We start from the raw sequence: 21,651 nt of genomic DNA, 5'->3' as shown, positions 1-21,651 counted from the left end.
GTTGGGCTGGTGTGTTCCTGCCTTAAAGTCTCTGAGGCGGCGAGGGGTGAAATGTGTATCGAGGGCGTGTCGGTCTGTCAGTCTGATAACTACACAGGTCCTTCACTTAGCTAAATAAAGACAAATGTGTCACAAAGCAATGTTACATGACCAACTTAAAGTAACATTGTAACTGTAACTGCAACTTATATGAGGAAAAAAGTACCGCAGCTGTACCTGGAGAACTGTCTGTCCTCCTGTCTGTCCTCCTGTCTGTCTTGCTGATTCTTCGTCACATTTCTGTCCGAAAAACACATTATAACAGCATTCATATGATTATAAACAATCAGTGGGTTTAGATTGATAGGAGGACACCGGGGAAACACCTTGAAAACACACAGACATCATCATGACGTGTACCGTCACGCCTCTTTAGGAGCAGCAGCGCCGGCTTTCTGTGTCAATTACACAGCGGTTAGTTGCTTGGCTCTGTGTGTATGACCAACGGCGGAGAATTGGCGAATCACCACTGCGGCGTTAATGCGGCTTTTCTGTGTGAAAACGGCTACTGTTGCCATGGGAATGATGGAGTAATATTTTTAATGATATAGGTGTTCTGTGTAGCTAATCAGTCAGATTGCTATTTTGGAACTGCTTGTTGTACAATCAAGATTAATCAACATTAAGTTTTTTGTGCACCCAGCCATCCAGCTCAACCTCATTAAATCTGTCTTTTAGCAATGCCGCGTCATAATAATGGCATTTCCTCTTTCCTAGAAATCTGAATCATCTGCTGTGTTACTTTTCTTGCGAGGAGAGGTGCCCAAAAGGATCCCTTTGATTTGAATTTGTCCTCCTGCCTCTCTTCTAGAATCACCCTCTTGACGCACCTTTGTTATAGCACTTCTGCTTGTAAACCTTAGACAACAGCAAAATTCAGTCAGTATGTGAACTCCATCCAGCAATTTTCAGATGTTGATCCTTGAAGCCTTTCATCTAATACCCAACCCAATAACGTCAATTTGATTTCGAGAGAATGTTGGGAGAGCAAAAAAAAAAAAAAAACTGTGGGGGAATATGAAAACAAATAGTCGGACATGCAGTACGTAAAAACAAAAGAAAAACAATCTTGTGGCTGAGAGGACAAGGAAAAAAGATGAAAGAGTAAATAGAAATTGCAAAAAAAGACCCAGTGCCTCAGTGGAACACAGTCTTCCATATTAATTACTTGGCCAAAGTGAGAGAGTAAATGAACGGATAGAGGAAGGAGAAAGAGAGAGAGGGCACCGAGAGCTGACTTGGCAGGAGAAAATGAATGAGAGAATGAGGGCGAGAGAGACAGAGAGGAAAGGGAGGGTGGATGAGGGGTCAGTGCACTGGTGCTACAATAAGGAGAGAGAAATGTGGAGGACTGATGAGAGGCTATGAAAAGGCTGCAGCTGCCTATAACTGATTGGAAGAAAGGATAGGAAAGTGAGAGAGGAGGTCAGGTGAAGAGGACGGCAGGAGTGGGAGGGAAGTGATGAGAGGATATTGAGGTTGTGAAAGTAAAGACGGAGATCAAGCTAAAGTTGGAGGGGAGAGGGGAAATTGTCTTTTTGCCAGTGTTTTGTCTAAATGGGCTTGGGGAGAGGAAAGAAAAAAATACTGATACGTTCTTCTGTCACATACGTTATCTATTCATTACCATCAGTATCACTTCCCCTATCATCTGTAAGTCCATTCATTCTTTGAGCTTTTCCATTCTCACATGACTGCAATGAAATTTCCTTTCTATGAAGCCAACCTATACAGATGAACATGTTTATTGGCTGGAATCGAATAGAGGGCGACTAGAGGGATTGACGCATCTCACTATCAGATCCAGTTTCACCAAAAATCAGTGAATACAATTTGGATGTTGTGTGTCTGTCAGCTGCAGTCATTATAATAAGTCATTATCAGTTAATGAGAAAAAGTAGAATTACCTTCGAAACGAATGCAAAATAGAAGTATTTCGAGTAGTCTCAGACTTTTGGACCCAACTGTATGCACAAAAACATATGTACATTTTTTTTGAATTATGTATTTTGTAATAATGTATCAGAATCGAACTAAGAAAATGCATTGTAGCCTGTTGAAGAGATCTTGTGCAGGATACACTGTTATCACAGCTCAGCCGGTCTCATTTATTCACCTCCTTTGCCCATCACCGCTACGTGGTGCGAATTGGAAATGACAGACGGACAGAGCAAGTTGAAATACATAGACATTATCGTGATTTTCTGCTTTTCTATATGTGGACCTCATGGTTTATTAGACATTGATATTTTTCTGCTCAACAAAAAAAACAAAAAACACATACTTTATCACAGTTATCATTGGGAGAGTCAAGAATCAGACATGTTGAGCATAAATTCTGCACAGGTTTAAATAAACTAATTTTCTGTTGTGTAGTGTGTGGGAGGACAGTGTTCAGCTACTGTTGTTCCAGCTGTCTTTGGAAGGACTCCCTCATACTTTGCTGTTGAGCAGATACTATTGAATTTGAATGACATTTTAATTTCATTTCTAAAATGACAAAGGAAAATTGTCTACACGAGGTAGCTACTGCTATTTCTTTCTCATGCGTGTGATAAGTCATTGTAAACGACGACAGCGCTGAAATAAGATTCAGTTTCTGCAAAATTGACACCAACCTGAGCTGAGCATGATTTCTATGTTTTGGGGAAAATTGACTTTCAGCAAAGCCTGTCTGGGAAAGGATTCACTGAATGTCAAGTTTCATTATCTTGTTGCTGGAGACGTGTGCATTCACAACCAATTGAAACAATTGAAACAATTGAAATATAGCCTATATTTTAATCAGAATGTTTCAGTTTTTATCTCTAGTGTGTCAGAGTTTGACATGTGTGGAACATAAAAATAAAAATCCATAGTTGTGTGTCCTGGATAGAAATCACAGTAATGTCTTCTCCAGTTTCACATATGATCACACTGTCCCTTCTTGTCTTAACCCCTTATTTTGAGGAGGACACATTGAAAACTGGAGTTTGGAGCTACTGTAAATAATAGCAGGAATTCATTAATGTGAATATTTTGAATATACAATTTAGCATTTTTTTAACGTAATTTTTTTTTAAATGTTGCTAAATCATCACTTCACAGTAAAACACACATTCTCTCAAATAGTCAGTATTTTTGTTTTTTTACCAACAGTGGACTAGTGTAGCTTAAATGACTCCTTTAATTACATGTAGTGAAATCCCTTCCCAGTTCTGCGTGTGTCTAAGAGGATTAGTTTGATGCTAAGGTGGCCAAATGGTCTCAGAGTCACTGTTGTACAAACATGGTGACTCGTTTCCCTCTCACACTCTTTCTTTACCTGTCTTTGTTGCATCCCATTATGTTTTCATTTCATGCCTTCTCTTCCTCTCGTCCTTCTCTTTTCACTTTACCTCAATACATGTGTCACTTTCTATTTCTTTTACATGGTCTTGACACCCCCACCCACTCCCCCTTTCCCTACTTCTTTCTTTTTTACAAGGAGATGTGCATTGTCAGATGCAGCAGCCATGAAAACTCAAATTTTACAGCATGGGTATTCAGGAACACAGTTAGAAAGAGCACTACTATGACTACTCCACTCTACTTTTTGGGGCATCTGACATTAGATTGCATAATTAATGGTCCTTATACAAAAAAAAAAAAAAAAAAGTGTTCTTGGACATTTTAAACTGTAAAATGAGAGGCTTAGGCACATCGCACATTCAACTCAGAGGAAAGCCATTTCTACTAGAAATTGTGTTTATGAGGTCTTTCCCCACCATGAACCAAGTCATTTTGTTGCCTAAAAGAACCCTAGACAGGAGTCTTGATGCCATCTGGACTCTTTGTCTGTGACTGTGTCTGCCGTGATTGCTGTTTATATTTGATTCACTCAAAGAAACATCCCTGATCATAATCCAGAAATGTATGCATTCATTTAGCCAAGCTTCTGTGTGGCGTTCAAGGAAAATGCAGCACTTATTAATGCTTACTTCGCAACGATCAAGTCGCTGACAGCATTTTTTTCCCTTAAGTACCTTGTTTAATGTGGATGTCTATATGTCAAAACATTTTTTGTCTGTATGTCTTTTTCTCTGTCCTCATGCTCGCATTGTTTTGAAGCAAAGACTGAAATGCACAGTCTGGTAATCACAACTTGCTAATCAAAGAATTTATCAGAATCAACACTGAATGAAGCCCAAAAAAAAAGTAGCCAGGTGGACTAGTCAGATGTTTGACCAACAGCCGGTGCTTTTAGAAAGCACTGCATCAGCTTTTCATTCCTGTCTTTAGGTATAACAACACTTTTGAATGTTTGGCCGTCTCGGTTTTTGCTACTCGGAGCAGAGTGTCTATCTCTGCCGGCGTGTGTGTGTGTGTGTGTGTGTGTGTGAGGGTGATGGACAGGCAGTGAGAGCCCAGCCTGCCCCATGCACAGGACAGACTCCGACACAGATCTCTGTTTAGGATTGGGAAAAGGGATACGTTGCATTTCAACAGACAAACTAGATGCACAATTGGGGGGAAAATATCCTGCATTTGAGCCCACACATAGCATTTTAGTCCCGTCCTTTCTCACCACTGAAAACAAAATATACATTTTATCATAGTTTTTATTATTACAGATCCACTTTTAGCTTGTCATTGTCTCGTCTTAGTCACGGAAAAAACATTAATGATGAACATTAATCAAAATTAACACTAGTTTAAACATTCTGTCTCATTATGTTGATGTTTTACAATATCTTCAGCGGAATTATATTTTTTTTCTCTTGTCACAACACTGTGATTGTGCTCTGGTTAGGCTTAGGCACAAAACCACTTGGTTAGGGCTTGGAAAGGATCATGTTTGGCATAAAATATCTCTTTTAGTCACCACAAACACAGCTGGAAATTGTCCTGAGGTCACGTTAAAAACATCCAGTGGTGACATTTTTTTTTTTTTAAATGGGGCTCCTATTAAGACTCTGTTGTCGTATACTTGAAAAATAATAACCACAGTCAAGTTTTTCTCATCTCTGTTATACATTCAGTCTCTTCCACGCAGTTAGCTGTCATATTGAGAGCTGTCAGTTTGATATGCAGAGACAGAGGAGCAGAGTGGCCGAAAACTGCACTCGAGTATTAGTACTGTTATTTTACAAAAAACAAATAGGTCTACTCAAGTAGAAATAAAGGTAGTGAAAGTACTAAGATATGGAGGAGTAGCACATGCACCTTTTTATAAACAGCAGCATATCCCACCATACGGTCTCCATGATGTCAGGAACTTCAGTCACAAATGTACCTACATTAGTTTAGTAACTAATGTTGTGTATTTGCTTTAATTCATTTCATTCGTTAGTTAAAAGACCTCACCATTGACTTCTGTTTTCACGGTGGACACCAACAGCAATCTACTGAATGAACGTCCTATGCAAACCTGATCTTGGGTAGGCCACCAAAGATTAGGTTGGTTTTTGCTAATATTGGGCCTCCAGTGATTGTCATTACACCATGTGATGAAGCTGGTTTTAAGTCCTTGGTACTTCGCCAAGAACCACACTTTATCACTTTTATTAAATTCCTCCTCTAGATATATAAAACAAATCTGGACAGACACAAATTTAAACTGCAACCTAACTGTTTGGTGGAGGCATAGGCATACAGCTACAAGGCGGCATTTGTAGCTCTGTCCATTCCCTAGTGTGGATCACTGAGCAACGAGGGGCAGTCTCCACCTACATGCCCCACAAATGCAGCCTGTGGTTGGAAGAGAGGCCTGTCTCACTCCCCTCTCTGTGCTGGGAGTCCAGAGGTGGAATGAGTTTTCATGCTTCAAGAACCACGAGTCTTAACTCTTCTACTGACCTCTTTCACTATGTCGATGAGTCCCTTCTACTTTTCCAGGATCTGTTGTCCCCTCTCTCTTCAGTATTTTCTCTTTGAAAACTCTCCCTCCTGCCCTCACCCCACCTCTGTCTTTTGCATTGTCTTTTTTTTCTGCGTCTGCCTTTTATTTTGCTTCTATTCCAGTTTATGTTGTTCTCTGTTCACCTTTTCTAACATCCTTTTGTTGGCTTTTGTTGTTGCTTCTGAAACTACTAATTGACTTCCCTAGTCACTTCTTGGTTTTTTTCTGTACACTCTTTTCTCCTCTGCTTGTTCAATTTTCTATCACCAGTGATGGAGTTCAAACCCTGACGTGGACTTGGTCTATTTTTTTACTTGTATTATTGTGGTATCTCACCTACTTGTGTACACTTGTATTAATGTGTGTTTATATTGAACCTATTCTCTTTTCTACTTCACACCATATTGCTACTTACTTATTTATTCTATATTTTTATTCTTTGTTACTGCTTTTCATAATTTCTTCCTTGCATGCAGTCATGAAGGAGAGAAATCTGAAAAAGAAACTGCTGCTTTTTTAGAAGTTCTCCATGGCTATATTCCTCAAAGGCTGCACATCGAATTATGCTGTAACATTAACATTTACCAATGACAAAATATTGTATTCTAGCTTTTTTAGAAACCAACCAGAGAACCCTTGAATAGAGCTGCTTTTTTAAAGGGTTCAGTTGAGACAACCATAAATGGTTGGGTTTATGAGAGTGAGAGTGAGAGAGAGAGAGAGAGAGAGAGGCAGTGATGCAGAGAGAGAAGTGTTGTGTAGAACAGAAACAGCCATCGACATATAGACTATGGAGACAGAGAGTCATAGTGAAGCTTGTAATCGCTCTGCCTTTGACAAATAACCTCTTCCCTCAACGACACCTCACCTCACTGCTCTACTGAGATGCCAATTTACTGTGCAAACATCAGTTGATCACACTGATGGAGACCTCTGTATGTGTGTGTGAACAACATAGTCATACACTCACATTCTCATGTAAAGTCATGACCAGGGTTCCTACGTTGGCTACACAACATTAGTTCTGCCCTGCTAGCAACAGTCGTGCAGACATTATGACTGTACACACATACTCAGCTTATCCAGGAGGTAGAAGCATCCATGATAGAGGTTTTGTTTTTGCACTGCCCTTCTTGCCTAAGTTTCTTGTCACTCCGGGAGGTCATTCAGCAATAAGAAGGGGTGCTAGTCCATCCGGATGTGGCACAGGTATGCTGTGATATGCATACAACCAAAGGCAGAGCACCTACAGATTAACTATTGAATAATCATCCTATACTTACTACACTACCACCAAGGAAGTTATATTTTCCAACTATTTTTTGGTTGCTGCTTTGTTAGCAGGAATGCACAAAAACAACTGAACATATTTATTTTAAACTTGGATGAAAAAGGATCTTAATCCAAAATAGACCGGATTTACTTTTGGTACAGATCCTGATAAAGTGAAGGATCAAATGATTTCTCACTTTCTTTTTTCCTCTTCAAAGGGCGTTTTTCAACATTCTCATTTATTTCTCATGGAGTAATACATGGATCTTGATAAAAGAAAATCATATTAGGTTGCTAGTATCTACAGGATGAGTAAGTACAATATAATATAATCCTGCAACTACTACTCTGTGCAGCTGAGATAATGGGGATTCTGAAAGATACCCACAATGATTAGGCTTAATTGAAAGGGGAAGGGCCTTAGTGTAGGTATGTGCTCTACTGAGTGTCATTCTAGTTAGGAAATGTAAGTAAGGGTGTTCCAGAGTCTGGGTGCCATGACCACAAAAGAGCAGTAACCTTTGGTTTTGAGATTGCCACATAGAGTTACCAAGCGGTTCTGATTGGATGACCTGAGAGGCCGGTGAGGGATGTATGTGGTCAGAAGTTCAGAGATGTAAGCAGGGGCTAGGCGTTAGTTGCCTTGGAAGCAATTAAAAGAATCTTGAAATTAATTCTAAACTTAATTGGCAACCAGTGCAGAGACGCTAAGATCTGTGTAATGTGGGACTGTCTACCAGTTCTAGTTAACAGCCTTGCTGCTGCATTTTGTGCTGAAGTCCAGCTAGGGCAGTTTGATTAAGGCAGGTAAAAAGAGAACTATAGAAATCGAGACAAGAGAAGATGAATGTGTGAATGACAAGTTCTAAGTCGGAAGTCGATAGTATTGATCTGATTTAAGAAATGTTTCTTAATTGAATGACACAGGATTGAACCAGTCTATTGATGTGATGGTCGAATTTCAGGAGAGGGTCAAATATGACTCCAAGATTTCTGGAGTGTGGTTTGACCGAGGGGCCAAGTGGACCAATACGCCGAAGGATATTATTTGAGGAATTATTGGGAATGATTGTAAAAATCTTGGTTTTGTCTGAATTTAGTTGAAGGGAAATAGGAATTATCCATTTTCTATGACAATTAAACAGTTTTGGAGGGTGTTTAAGTTGGAATATTCATTTGGTTTTACTAAGACATATAATTGTGTGTCATTGGCATAACAATGATAAGATATACAGCCAAACTTAGAAGAATCCTTTCTTCCCCGCGGAAGCATGTACAAAAAAAAAAAAGAATGGGACCAAGGATGGACCCCTGAGGCACCCATATGACAGTGGAGCAGATGATTACACAAAATTGCCCATAAAAAACAAAAACCCTACTGGTATGCACTGATTCTCCACATCTTCTTCTTTGTGAAAGTTTCAGATGTGGAGAGGGGGTACAGTTTCGCTATGGCTCTGATACACCTCTGGAGGTAGCATCATTACAGGACCAAACAACAGTAACGTTGTAACTGGAGGTGTTTGGGAAACTTATACGAGGAAGATATACTTATAGTTATAGTTATAGTTATATGGGAAGAAGTAAGAAAACAGCATCCCTCAGCGTCCTGTTTACTGATGGCAGTTATGTAATTATGTAATTTATAGCAGAAAACTTAACTTTGACACTTTCCAGGATGTTTGGTGGGTCAGGATCTCAATCACTACACATTATAACAGCATCCATATGATTATAAACCGTCGGTGGGTTTGGATTAACAAGAGGACACCTGGGGAACACCTTGAAAACACAGACATCATCATCATGACGTGTACCGTCATGCCTCTTTAGGAGCCGCAGCGCCGACTTTCTGTGTAAAGTACACAGCGTTTTGCCTTTACGCCACAGTTTTGCTCTGTATGAACAAACAATGGCTGAGAATTGGCGAACTGCTGCTGTGGCAATAATGCGGCGTCTCTGTGTGAAAACGGCTTCTGTGTATGTAGAAGCATCCATGGCTATTTCAGCCTTTGTGTATAATCTGTGGTTGGAGGAATTACTCAGAGCTGCATCTCTTGCTGGAAGGCCATCACACAACTACAGACCTCAGCTGCAAGGAAAACTTTGCCTGTGCTGTAACATGTTGTATGCACAAAGAAGATCAGCTGGCCAATACCAGAGATATCTCATTGGCAACATTGGAAGAGATATTTTGTTTGGGGAAAAGGGTTCATATGGGTTCAAATGAAGAAACCAAACTGAATTTCTTTTTTTATGGTGCCTAATGGATTTAACCCTACATTAACTGAACTGAGCAGAGGGCATTTCTTTTTTACAATTGGAACATTGGTATTGCCTAAAAAGGACATTTCTTCTATTAGGTCTGGGTTTATATCATATTTTCAATACATTGCATTGTATTGGCTTGTTGCTATGGTTACTGTGTGAATGACTCCTTTGCAAGGTGGCTTTGGTGATTCAGATGTATGAGAAGTGGGTGCATGACAAAGTGGAAAGTGCCGGTTCATTTATCCATGTGGAGGATTGACCACTAAAATCTTAAAACCTAAAATTATCGGATGTGACACCAACCGGCAGCCCTAAAATCCATACAGACAATCCACTACAAGTTGTGTGTATGTGTTATGTGAGAAAATGTCTGGGTGCAAGGTAGCAGTGAAAACTTGGCAGGGAATCTCATTGATTTGGGCATTCTCTACATAAGCAAGCATAATGGACTTGATAATGAAGCACGGATACAGCGTGGAAAGGCTGATGCATTTTCAACGTGGTAAAAACATAGTTCCATTTGGCTGTGAAGCTCGTTGTGTTAGGTCATAGGTTGATCAAATTAAAGACAGTAAGCGTATGAATATCAAATTGGCAAATCTGATGAAGCAACATGCGGGTAGTTCACTCCTTGTTGCTTTTAATGTTACTTGATAAAATAATATCAATCGTATCCTGGCGTGCGCTGGAATATTGATTTTTTTTAGTCCACTGTGGTTCGCCCTGTATCAACTGCACCCAGGACAGAAGCACTGCTGTCTACCGGGTATCAGAAGTGTTTTACACTAGAGATATACTAATAGAGATAAAGGAGGCATTTTATATTGAGCGACACTAGAATTCAGGGACAATCAATGTGCCTTAGATTGGATCAGTATGAAACAGTAGTTGGCGAACTTTTCCAGAACTTACTGGGAAATTTTTATTTCACCCCACAGAAGTCTGATCACGTTCTGCTATTGTCAGTTATGTTTTATTATTTTCATCATCAGTGTTTGGTCATTGACTTTTTTTGTGTGAAACCCCAAAAAGTCTGTAAAATACTGAACACTCATCATAGTAATGGTTTTAAAAGACTAAACACCATTTAAAACTAATCTTTAATAAATGAGATGGCTGACATTGAAATTTGAGCGGTAAAGTAGTGGGGTCCATTATTTTTTTTCACTCTGTGATTTGATTAGGGAGCTGACGCAAAGGGTTGCAGCCTTTCCACAACACTGATTGTGCATGGACTTTAACTTCAACTGAGGGAGTTGGAATTAATTTGAGAAGCTTATTTGATTTTACTGGTAACAAGTTAAATGTATCTTTATTGGTTCAAATTCAAATATACCTAACCCTGCATAGGACAGATTTGTCTTGCTCCAGTTAATAATTTACCTGCACATGTTATCAATAACTAAGTTGGCAGCCATTGTAGAAATTGCATGAGTAATCAGTAAAAACCGTGACCATTGGCTGCCTTGGCACTACAGGAAGATCTTTTTGGGCAACACTGCTCTCCATTTTCATAAAACATCTGAAAGCTCTTAGTGGCTCTGCACTGGATCATTTAGTGAAAATCTTGTTTAAAAAAGGACACAAGCATTATTTTCTAACACTACTTTTGGATTTTGATGTGGGGGTAATTCATGAATCAGAAACTTGCTGTCTGCAAACAAACACAAATCACTATTGCCCTCTTTATGCTCTCACATCATAAAGTGAAAGCTGGCTCAGTAGCCATCACTGGACTGTGTTTTGGAGATGCTGTGCTACATGTCCAAGTAACAGCATAATCAAAGATGAAGACTACTAACCAGATAAAGCGTTGTTGCTTCACCACAGGTGATTCTTGGTGGCAGCTAGAAAATACCTGTCACTGTCAGTGTCCAGGCTGTGCTGATGACTCCTGCTTTTCTCTGAAAAGCTGCCTGAGGCTGCTATGTGAGAGGCATTATGTCTCAGTTGGATGTCACTTGGTGAGGCACAGTAGCTGTTCCTGCAGGCTGTGACTCTTCACAATCACACACAAGCAGGTTGCATTTCATCATACAACTGCGTTGACCATGGCATTTTGAATAAGGTATATAATTCTTAATTCCTCAGTAGAAGTCGCTCTCAGCAGCTTTGTGAAGAGCATTTTTGCTAAACTATGTAGCTTGTTTGGCAGAGCAAAACTTTCTTTGTGTGAGCTTGCTCGACTGAACGTAAAACTCCAGTCAGAGGTAATGGATGCCACAACAGTGTTTAGCAACTTCCTTTGTTCACCAAAGGATTCACCATCAGGCTCTGAGCATGTTAACATAAAAAGGGGCCTTTAGTGCATTGTTTGTGAACAGGTGGGGAACAGGTTGTTGCTATTATTAAAATATTAGTAACAACAAAGTAACAAGTAACAACAAAAAGACTTTAAAACAAAGCGAGAGTGAAATGCTGTCATGGTGTAAACGTGTAAGTTGATATATTTATGTTACCACTCAGTCATTCCCAATGCCTATGGTCTGTTCCTAACATGACAACTGTGCCTCTCTTTTTACTCTACCTGGGGCAGTCGCTTCACTTACAGCGATGTCGGCTGGCTATTTGGCAGATGCCCTTGGTAGAGATCCTCTCACAGTGTGCTGCACTCAATCCAAGCCCCACACTTCCTTTTCCGATGTTGATGAGTGCATCTTTATGACAGGCAAACATGTGCTTCAGTAAAACGGTGCATAGAGGCAAAAAGGATACAATTAGGATACTCATTACTGTAAATGAGTTGGTCCTTCTGTGCTGTCTTTTTTGCGTGAGTGTTACTTCCAAAATTAAGACTCATGCACAGAACTCATCATAGGGGACAAACACATAAGCTATACAAAGCTTGCATACACAAATTCTACTGAGAACAAAAGCTGATTTAAGGCTTTATTTTATTAACCGCACACATAAGAGGTATTCTGGGAAGATCCAATGAGAAATTGATCCTGACACACACAAGCATTTTTCAGCTGCACTAAGACAGCTTTTTGTATGTCAGCCAGAGTGAGACACCTCCCTGCCTCTCTCTCATTCACATTTTTATAGGCAAACAATACCTAGAGTGAAGTGTGTGTGTGTGTGTGTGTGTGTGTGTGTGTGTTTTATTTGAGAGTGTGTGTTGCTTTTCAGCATCTGAGTGAATTAAAGGTGTTTAGATTTACATTTAAAGTGATGGTACACAGATGTAGAATTGTCTGTGTGTGTGTGTGCAGGTGTGTGTGTGGCATTCAGCATTTAGCCTTGAAGGTTTGCGTAAGTGGAGCAATTACAAAGCTGGCAAAACAGCATATGGAGAGAGAGACAGGGAGAGAGAGAGAGAGAGGAAGATGAGCACAACCAAAAAGCCCTCCCTCACCCACCCCACTGCTCCTGCACATATCCCATCTTTATTCTCTTTGCTTTCTATTTTCTCCAGTGAGGGCATTGGAGAATGAATAACAGCAGGGCTGGGAAATGGAGACTTGATGCTCTTTATGTAAATCAAATACCAGCATTGCCATTCATTTCCTTCAGAGCACCCTGAAGACATAAAAGGAGCCAAAAAGCACTGGGAAGAAACAGCCGGGAAAAGTTGAAGGCAGGTCAAGTTTGTGCAAATATTTTTACAGAAAACCAAGCTGGCTTTTGTGAAGGCCAATCAGTGACAGCATTCATCCAGGCTGAGCTCAGCAACAACAGTGTTGGGTTGCAGTTCTCAGCAGCCTTGACCAGCCCGTACACCACAGTGAGAATTACGTAGGGGTTAACATGGAAACTCACAGTCATGGAATGCTGATTTTGAAAGCGGAACGCTTTTCTTCTCGCATTTGTCTCAGATGATGTTTGAAATGAAAAAAACATCTAAATCTGATTAGAGATTCAAAGACATCAAGATTCAAGAATTAAAGGCGTTTTTTACATTCATTATACTTTTTTCATAGAATTTGTTTATTGCCATGTCACATTATATTTGAATATCATCAGACATTGACAATAACGAGAAATGCATGGTACTTAAAACATCACTCTGCTTGTGGTAATTTTCACAGAGGATTGACGTCTCAAGGCCTAACAGAGAGGAAATGAAAAGAGAAGGTGATGGCATGAATTAACTTTGTGAAGCAAAGGTTTGCAGTCAATTATGGACATATATTCAATTTGATGACATCCAATAAAACATAATTTCACATTTTGAGCCAAGTAAATGGTAAATTTGATATAAGTTACATACAGGGTATATTACATAGACCTACCTTCATTTGCTGGACTTACCTCAACTCTAACGATGACCTATACTTGCCTTACCCTAACCCTAACCCTTACCCTAACCTTGCACTAAACCTAACATTAACCACAGACCACAAATATGGATTATCTAAATTGGGGACATGCCTTTTGACCCGTTTCACACAGAGGAACCACATTATCGCTGCAGCAGCGTTTTGCCAATTCTCCGCTGTTGTTTGTTCACACAGAGCCAAGCATCTCCGCCTTAAAGTTAGATAGATAGATGGAATAGATAGAATTACTTTAATGATCCCAGACTGGGAAATTATTTTGTTACAGCAGTAGTGGGTCTGCAAATAAAACACTTTGTACATAACATAAATAGAAGCCAATATATACATAGTGTATAAATACAGTGCACAGTGTGCTATAAACAATAAACAATAATAATATATACAACAAAACAAAATATGCAAAATATACTGTAACAATAATAATATATACAACAAAACAGTAGAGAGACCAGAGTTCTCTGTCAGGCAGAGGTGAGAGAGTTGTTGTATAAAGTGATGGCTTGTGGCAGGAAATATTTCCTGTATCTATTGCTACGACAGCGAAGCTGAAGCAGCCTTCCGGAGAAGGTGCTCCGCTGTCTGACCAGTGTGAGGTGGAGAGGGTGGAGAGGATTATCCATGATGGATAACAGTTTTTTCAGTGTCCTCCTCTCCACCACAGCCTCCAGAGTGTCCTGTTTGCAGCCAATCACAGAGCCAGCCTTCCTGATCAGTTTGTTGAGTCTGTTGGTGTCGCTGGCTCCGATGCTGCTTCCCCAACAAACCACAGCAAAGAAAAGTACACTGGCCACCACAGACTGATAAAAGATCTCCAACATCTTGCTGCACACGTTGAAGGATCTCAGCTTCCTCAGGAAGTAAAGTCTGCTCATCCCCTTCTTGTAAACAGCTTCAGTGTTAGATCTCCAGTCCAGTCTGTGGTTGATGGTAACACCCAGGTACTTGTAATCCTCCACCGCCTCCACATCCTTTCCCAGAATGCGCAGTAGTTGGAAAGCCATCTTCCTCTTCTTCCTGAAATCTATCACCATCTCTGATGAGATGAACTGGTGTGTAATTCACACAGAAAGCTGGCGCCTCAGATCCTAAAGAGGTGTTGTGGTACACATCATGATGATGACGTCTGTGGATTTTTCAAGGTGTTTCTTCTGGTGTCTACCTGTCAAAATAAACATGTACCCGCGGATAGTTTATAATCATATGGACGCTGTTGTAATGTGTTGTGATTGAGATCCTGACCCACCAAACATCCTGGAAAGTGACAAAGTTATGTTTTTCGCTCTAAATGACATAATTACATAATCACCATCACTAAACAGGTCGCTGCCTGACTCTGTCACTCGCGTGAGGGAGGCTGTTTTCTGGGGGAAAGTTCACTGAAGTCTCGTTAGGGAGGCTGACCGTTTTTCAACACAAACACTTGGTGAGTTAAAGTTTTTTGCCAGTGATAGACGCTGTTTGTCGAGCAGAAATGTGATGAAGAGTTGGTAGGACAGACAGGAGGACAGACAGGAGGACAGACACTTCTCCAGGTACAGCTGCAGTATTTTTTTCCTCATATAAGTTGCCAAAGACAGTTACAGTTACTACGTTACTGTTGTTTGGTCATGTAACTTTGCTTTGTGGGACATTTCTCTTTATTTATTTGACTGAAGGACCTGTGTAGTCATCAGACTGTCAGATTGACATGCTCTTGATACGTGCAGCTGGCTTATCCATTCACACTGGTTTGGTTCACCAGTACTGTGCCTCTGATACTACCTCCAGAGGTGGATCATTGCTGGAGCGAAATTTTACCCCTCGTTGCCTCTCCATGTCCTCAAGGTGAAAAACAGCTGTTACAAAAGACAGCTATACAACACTCAAATAAAAGAATACCCAAATGCAACTCTTTCAAACCCCACTTGCTCCATTTGTTAAAATGGCATTGTTAGAGGTAGGCTCTGTGTTGTGAAATATTATTTTTCCCCACAACTGGGAACAGGATAGGTAGTTTTAATACATGGATGGATATTCTGTACAAAATGAAAGCCAATATTTAGTTTTTAAGAATCAAATGAAACCAAACTCAAAACATCCCTCAATATCTTTGCAACTATGGTGTATAGTAAAGTATGCACAATATACTTATTTAAAGCTTCACTTAGCCTGCCTATTGTTAATGCACTATGAAATGCAAACGCAAAGTCAGAGCTGGATAATAAATCAGTTTAGGTCAATCTATGACATTTTCCAACCTTCCAACCGTGCCTCTTTTCTGTTTTCGACAGAGCAACCATCCAATCACCACGGCTCCACTCTGCCTCCGGTACCACCCCCTCACCGCCAGCATCCCTCAATTACAGCTCTGAACCAATCCCTGGGCTCCACACATCACGCTGGTCAATCCCTGAATTCAACTAGGCAGCTTACCCCTCCCACTGGAAGCCCGGCCCCCGTGGCCGGCCAATCACCAGCCGAGCTGCAGACCACGCCACCTGAGAGCGTCCCGCTGCAAGACAGCTGGGTGCTGGGTAGCAATGTGCCTCTGGAAACAAGGTAAACAGATTGCACTTTATTTTTCATGAGTCTATAACATTTTCTCAGTAAGTTCTTTTTACTGGGTCCTAGTTCGACACTGAAAAGCCACTGCTGTAGCTACCAGTGCCAGCATTACTCTTTGTGCTGACAGTGGTGATGGAATGATTTGACTGATATATATACTGATGGCGGTGGCTGCCATGCAAGGTGCCGACCAGCACATCAGGAGCAGTTTGGGGTTCAGCATCTTGCCCAAGGACACTTCGACATGCAGACCAGGGGCATCAACCCAACGACCTTCAGATAACAAGACGCCAGCTCTACCCCTGAGCCACAGCCGCCCCATAAGCTATAACTCTGTTTCCTTGCAACAACTGAGAACTTGACTAATATATGAAACCGGTGTTACAATCCTGTCAGGTTCTAATGTAACAGAAATGTTGTTCAATGGTCCAGTAAATAGGACGGCCTTAGATACGACTTAGTAATGGGAAATAAACTCTGCTCAGCTCATTGAACCCTGGTCTCCAGGAATGGGGTCGGGATTTGAACCCAATTTACGTAGTGGCCCAACCGTGTAACTACAGTGCCTGTGGCCGAAAAATGCTATTTCCCATAAGCTAACATTGTATAACAAAGAAGGGGCTTAAAAACTGTGGATACATCTTTTTGAGCATCACAACCCACGTTAAATGACTCATTTGGTCCAATAACAGTTGGCTTCATGTGCCACTGAACAGCTTTCACAGAAACGAACAGGCCTCCGCCTAGTTACAGGTCCATGATTGAACCCTTGAACATTGAACAGCTCAGCTTTTAGTCAGACAGCTAACATTATGCTAGCAAGATTCAAAGTCAATAACATTGCATATGGTCAAAAAACAGTAAATAGAAATTCACAGCATGTTAAACAATAAGACAAGCTATTAAACAGCCATGTCACTGTCTCCAAATCAAAAGAAATGAGTGGCCAGTTGCAGCCTGAAGTAACCAAGCAGGTTGAATAGCGAGGATGGCTTGATAGAAGGGACAGTGTAGCAGCTGTAGTGAGGAGTAAACACAACTTATGACTTATCTATTACTTAGGTGACCCACCTAACTTACTATCCACAGTCCTGAGTGTAGGCTATGTACTGTATCTTGTGTGTTGCTAGGTGCTGTTTTTTTTGTTTATTATTTAATTGTTTACGTGTTTATGCGTTGAGGTGTCTGGAGCCCGCTGATGCCGATGACATTCCTTTTAGATACAGGATATTAATTTAGAACAGTACCGGAACTACTAGAGTAGTATAGTCAAGAGGAGGATATAATTCACACCCTCCAGCCAATAGGAATCAAGTATTCACCCAGACCATGGAATTAGCTACTGTCAAGCTATGCTAAGCAAAAAACTGACACCATGTTGCTCTGCAGCTTCTTATTGCACTGAAAACAAATGGTGATATATGTCCGTGAAAGCTGACTGGCGAATCTCTTAAGTTATATTACATATAGTACATACAGGTTTACATTTTCTTTCTTGTGTGTAATGTTCTCATCATGATCACGGTGGGAAAACAGAACAGTAGAAAGCAGCAGATCATATACCTCTTCACATTTCATTCAGAAGAGGTTAAACTTGTTATTAAAAAAAAGTGAGAAGCTGTTACTCAAACATGAGGTCTTCTTCTTAACTGCCATTAAATTAATTCACTCGTCTACCAAAATTCATTTGCATGATTGATGACTGACTGATGCAATCAGAGGGGAAGAGGGGCATTGTAGTGGGATGTAAATAGCCAATTACAAGGAAAGGAACGTGCAGCATGCTGTAAATTAGCTGCAAGCATGAGACAACCTAACTTATAAGGGTGAAGTCTGTCTCATGCAGAGAAATTAGAAGCTCCTAGAATAAGTCAAAGTTCAGAACAAAGCCAAGGCTGTGAGTGATGCAGGTAGACTGGGGCCAGGTGTGAAGGGAGAGAATCCTGCTGAAGCACGCAGCTCCTCAACCCAGCGAAAGAATAAGGCCAGATACCAGAGCAGGCTTTCCAAAACTGTTGAAAATGTCAAAGACGTGGATGAAGATTGCATGTTCTAATGAAAATATCAGTATTGTAAAAGAAATCATTGCCATATCGATATTTTGTCCTATCTGTAATGGAGACAGATGAAAAAGTATTAGCAAGCTAGTGTCCATACCTTCATCTTCATAGTAATAGTGTTGTGCCTGAAAAGAGGCAAAAAAAGGAAGTTTTATATTCTAATGAAGGTCTCATACAGACACATACACACATGCACACACACACAATTTATGAGGGTAAGTTTAATCTTGAACTTTAATTCACCAGACAATTTGTAGCCAACTCCTTTTCTTTTTTCTCCTTTCAGCATCTCACTCTCTTTTGTCTCATTGCCAGACAGAGAAAAGGAGACTCTGATAGAGGGGGGAAATGTCTGTCTCTAGGATCTTAACAACCCCCAACATTTACACTGCATGCACAAACACACTTCATAGTATCATCTTTCAAAACTGTGCCCACCCCCTACAGTATGTGAGTATGGTATGTATGAGGGTGTGTGTATCTCTCCATTTCTCTCTCTGTGTCTCACACACACACTCACACACACCTGGGAATAAAGAAAATGCGAAGCCTTGAGGAGACAGAGTAAGAACAGAATATCAGCTTGCAGGGTTGAGCTGAAACATAATGCTGTGTGACCTGGAGGTGCTCCCTGCATGGCAAATCAAACACATCCATCCTGTGCTGGACACTACAGCCAGCATTCCATTGGTCTGTCCGTGATAACAAAAAAATAAATAAAATCTTTCTTTCTTTCTCTCTTTCTTTCTTTCTTTCTGTAAATATCTGTCAAAATGTATACACCATCATAATTAGATTATTTTGAGTAATGGTTTTAGTGGTGGCTGGTCAAGAGAGGGCGATAGGGCAGCGCATCAGGATCACTGTGACCTTCACTGACCTGAGTGGCACTGACCTTTTTTTTGTTTTGTTTTGTTTTGTTTATTTGCTTCATGAGTATTTTTGTGTTATATGTGCTAACATTATCATTATGATCAGACAGTACAATAAGATACAGGTCAGCTGTGTAAAAATGGACTGTCTGTGGCTCCACCCAGTGGCTGTAATTTGATTTGCAAGAATCCACCGCTCCCGGATCAACACAACCAATCAGAGCCGAGGAGTGTTTCTGAGAAGTGTCAGTCATTCTCATGCATACACTGCTGGCAGACCTTTATGGCTACTGGTTAGCAAAAGTGTCCTTCAAGTGACCCGGCCGTTATAACGTGAGTTTGTGTTCAGGACGTCTTGAAGTGGTTGAATTGGTTTAGAGAAATAACGTTACTCATGCTTCAGAAAGGCAGCATGGTAAAAATGTTGCACCGAGTAATGATTAGCTGGTAACTCCATCTATCGCTGTGTGAGGAATATTGTTTGTTACTCAGGATATCTACAGTGATCAGCATGGGGCACTCATCATTGTAATTTCGTTGTTTTGGTCAGAAATAGAACAATCAGTGTTTATGTTGTTGCTGTTATTTTGAATGCGCCATCTTGGTTATCTGGCGTCCTCTGTTACTGTGGTTACAAGCCTGCTCGCGCACAGCAGGCTCCTCTGTGGGAGGGGCTCTGAAGAGAGAGGAAGAAGGAGGGACCTGGAAGCTGTATCATTCAAATATTCTGGCTGAGTCCACTTTTTTCTCCTAACTCCAGACTGCAGCTTTAATGCCTTAGCGGGGGAGATTGGGATTGGACCTGTGACTCCACAAATGGAGAAGGTCTCAGTGAAGGGATGGGTCACCAAACTGTCATACTTTAACATGAAAGAGCATTGTTTGTTTCCCTGTTCCTACAACAATTTTCTTTTTAACTGTGTCCATGATCGTCCCCTTGCCCTAACCAAGTGGGTCTTTTTGTAACCATGGCATCGGAGGTTAATTAACCTTCACTAAATAGTTATTTTATCCCAAACCACAATGTTTCAGCCTTAAAGGGATAGTTCTGGTCTTTTGATGTGGGGTTGTATAAGGTACTTATAGTTAGTCAGTGTGTTACCTTGCAATAGATGACCATCATCCCTCTGCTGGTGTGGACCAACAGGCATTGGGACCTTGTACTGCTGAAACTGTACCGGCAATAAAATGTATTTTAACCACCTACAATAAGCCCCACTTAAAATATGAATATCCGTTTAAGTGTACGCTATGTTTTTAACAATTTTGGTGCTGTACATTTCTGTTAAACAGCTTTTTTTCTTTGGCACTACATTCCACTTGTGCTTAGTGTCAAATATAGTAAGTCACTGACAAGTGATATGTACCTCATACTATCCCACATCAAAAGACCCCAACTTACCCCAAACTTTAAACTTTCCCTCACCTTAATCAAATGGCTTCTGCGCCTAAAACTTTATTCTGTCATTCTGTATGGCAATGGATAGAATAAACATAGTATTTTTTTCTTATGTCCAGCTTTGCTTTTTGTAATTTGGTAGACTTATCCCTCTTTTTAATGGATACTGAAACTGAATCAGTCTATTTATAGACAACATTGGCTTTGTGATACCTCATGTTACAGAGAAACAGACAGTGACAGTTGTCAGTGGAGCACTGGCAGAGAGAGTGTCCAATAGCCAGCTTGGGAGTTTCTTATTTAATTCAGATTAGTAAAATTGGTTCTTTAAACAGTTAGAAAATAGTTATGTTTATCTGCTTTAAATATATTTAAGAAACCAAAAGCTGGGTCAATGAACATTGACCCGAGCTGCCCCTGACCATTTTCATAAAGAGCACAAAATGTCCAGTTGACAAATATCTAATCTAATTTAGACAATAGTACATTTAAAATATGTCTGGTATCAGAATATTATCATAAGAATTAAGTATGTATTTGAGTTAAATGGTCTTTTTCAAGGTTCAGGTTAAGCACATACACAGACCACTGATAGTCTTTTGCTGTTCTCTCATTTCCAGCGATTTCAAGAACATCCACTTGTCATCCATAGTATGCCTTTTCTTTATCAAGTTTCATCAGCAATTTGTCCTAAAATACAAGTTCACACTTGTGTCAGGCTTTCAAGTACAAACTGATAGATTACTTTAAAAAGAGCAGACACACACTCAACGTTTCAATCTGTGTCGCCTGATCTTTTATTTGAACATTTATTTCCCCCTTGGCTGTTTCAAATGCTTTATGCATCCATCTTGTTACTATGTTAAAATACATCTGTGGTGATGCAAAGACTTGTAACACAAAGATCCCTCCATACCATGTAGCATCACTCATATTGTGAGAACAGGTTTAAGTGTAGACTCTATTGTTAATTTGAGCAGACAAAACACTTACCAACTGCACATACCTTTAGCCTTTATACTGTTCCCTCTGACCCTTTATTCACAAACAC

At 40.3% G+C, this 21,651-nt stretch overlaps 1 protein-coding gene across 11 annotated transcripts in view; it reads left to right on the top strand.

Moving 5' to 3' along the window:
• LOC115588090 (teneurin-3) overlaps positions 1–21,651 on the top strand; it is a 742,469-nt gene that overhangs the window by 585,938 nt on the left and 134,880 nt on the right. For all 11 annotated transcript variants that reach the window (XM_030428416.1, XM_030428484.1, XM_030428503.1 and 8 more), the window contains one exon: positions 15,996–16,263. In XM_030428416.1, coding sequence (XP_030284276.1) covers positions 15,996–16,263 — 268 coding nt within the window. The remainder of the gene's footprint in view (positions 1–15,995; positions 16,264–21,651) is intronic.

Source organism: Sparus aurata, chromosome 1 (genome assembly GCF_900880675.1).
Source record: "Sparus aurata chromosome 1, fSpaAur1.1, whole genome shotgun sequence".
Classification (NCBI taxonomy): Eukaryota; Metazoa; Chordata; class Actinopteri; order Spariformes; family Sparidae; genus Sparus; species Sparus aurata.
Note: the sequence above shows the minus strand (reverse complement) of the source record. Positions and strands in the feature narration are given on the sequence as shown.